Here is a 1,276-nt window from a genome sequence, read left to right on the forward strand (position 1 = left end):
GTAATTTTTAATTTTTTTAAGTTTGAGTTTTGTCTTTTAAATCAATCATTATTCATTTCCATTGTATTGTACTGTTGTTTAAGAATTTCATTTGCTTTGTTTTTTTATTTATTCATTTATTTACTTTCTCATTTCATTTGTATTAAAGAATCACGAGTTGTGTAGAGGAAGTCAAGACTTGTAAAAAACATCACAGCAACCAAAATGTACAAAATTATATAAAACAGTTTATTTAAACTCTGTACAATAAAATAATCACATTTTGTCACAACAAACCGTCCTGCAGCATACAGTACAGTGATAAACGTTTCTGCTTCCGTCGTTACAGTTCAGGCAAGTTCAGGCAGTTTTTCTGTTTCTGTACAACATGTCAGAAATTCAACAGAAAGAAAACAAACAAAAAAGAGGAAACAAAAGTCTGTCACCATAAATTAGAACTAACATGTGCAGAACCAAAACAACTTGTGAGTAACTTCACGAGTTTGATGTTTTCAGGAGTTTTTCCGTCTTTTCTCCATGTTCTGTAACCAAAGGAGAGCAGAAAGTAAGAAAATGCATTTCAAATAACTTCAATAAATCAAAAGAAAACGAGAGAGATAAGTCGTTTTACCTGTTCTAGTGTTGAGAGTGTCTCCTGTCCACAGTCTTGATGAGGTTTTTCACCCACTGGTTTCCTTCAGGGGGGACGACACACAGCTTCATGCCTTTCTTATTCATAAACCTGCAAAAACCAGATGGATAAATGTCATTAAAATCCAGCAGAACTTTAATAAAATAACAGGTAAATCTGAGCAGACACTCACACAGTGGCGCTGATGTCACAACCCGACCCGGCAACCTGAAGCTTGTAGCTCACAATGTTTTTAGGAATCAGACGTTTTTCACTGACGCTCAAGCAGCAATCCATCACAATCTGGGCTGCAGGAATACAAAAATAACAACAAATTAATGCTTTTCAATGAGAAAATGCAGGCAGATTTAAGAAAATTGTAATTTTTCTCTTACCTGTTGCAACCTGGAAGCAGATGATACCCAGGAAGAGCAGAGCTGAAACTTTGGAGGCCATTTCTCTGGAGCGTTTTCTCTTTTTCGGAGAGTTTCTTCAGGAGAAAGCTGCTGCTGCTGCTGTGACAAGACAAGTGAGCTGCAGGTGAATTTATACAGGTGCAAGAGAAAGTGAAAGTTTAAACAGTCCTCATTGACTGAAAGTGTGGACTTTTGGCAACAGATTTGGACAAGCTCAGACACGTTTAAAAAAAAATCCCCTAAAATAGGT

The 1,276-nt window shown here is 36.4% G+C and overlaps 1 protein-coding gene across 1 annotated transcript; it reads right to left on the reverse strand.

The window, feature by feature from the left end:
- Positions 1-205: 205 nt before the first annotated feature.
- On the reverse strand, positions 206-1,133 carry LOC102227806 (C-C motif chemokine 20-like). The gene is made up of 4 exons (XM_005808794.3): positions 1,006-1,133; positions 804-918; positions 611-721; positions 206-521 (listed from the first exon to the last, which is right to left on the reverse strand). Exons 1-3 carry the CDS (start codon positions 1,064-1,066, stop codon positions 616-618), a joined length of 282 nt encoding a protein of 93 aa, XP_005808851.1. The 5' UTR covers positions 1,067-1,133; the 3' UTR covers positions 206-521; positions 611-615.
- Between the last annotated feature and the right edge of the window lie 143 nt (positions 1,134-1,276).

This window comes from Xiphophorus maculatus, chromosome 12 (assembly GCF_002775205.1).
Source record: "Xiphophorus maculatus strain JP 163 A chromosome 12, X_maculatus-5.0-male, whole genome shotgun sequence".
Lineage (NCBI taxonomy): Eukaryota > Metazoa > Chordata > Actinopteri > Cyprinodontiformes > Poeciliidae > Xiphophorus > Xiphophorus maculatus.

What these genes read in the sequence shown, in the direction of transcription:
- LOC102227806 (XM_005808794.3), bottom strand. Translation starts at nt 1,066, where the DNA reads ATGGCCTCCAAAGTTTCAGCTCTGCTCTTCCTGGGTATCATCTGCTTC. An exon ending in CTGCTTCCAGGTTGCAACAG is followed by an intron (nt 919 to 1,005) that starts GTAAGAGAAAAA and finishes GTATTCCTGCAG; the next exon opens with CCCAGATTGTGATGGATTGC. An exon ending in TGTGACATCAGCGCCACTGT is followed by an intron (nt 722 to 803) that starts GTGAGTGTCTGC and finishes TGGTTTTTGCAG; the next exon opens with GTTTATGAATAAGAAAGGCA.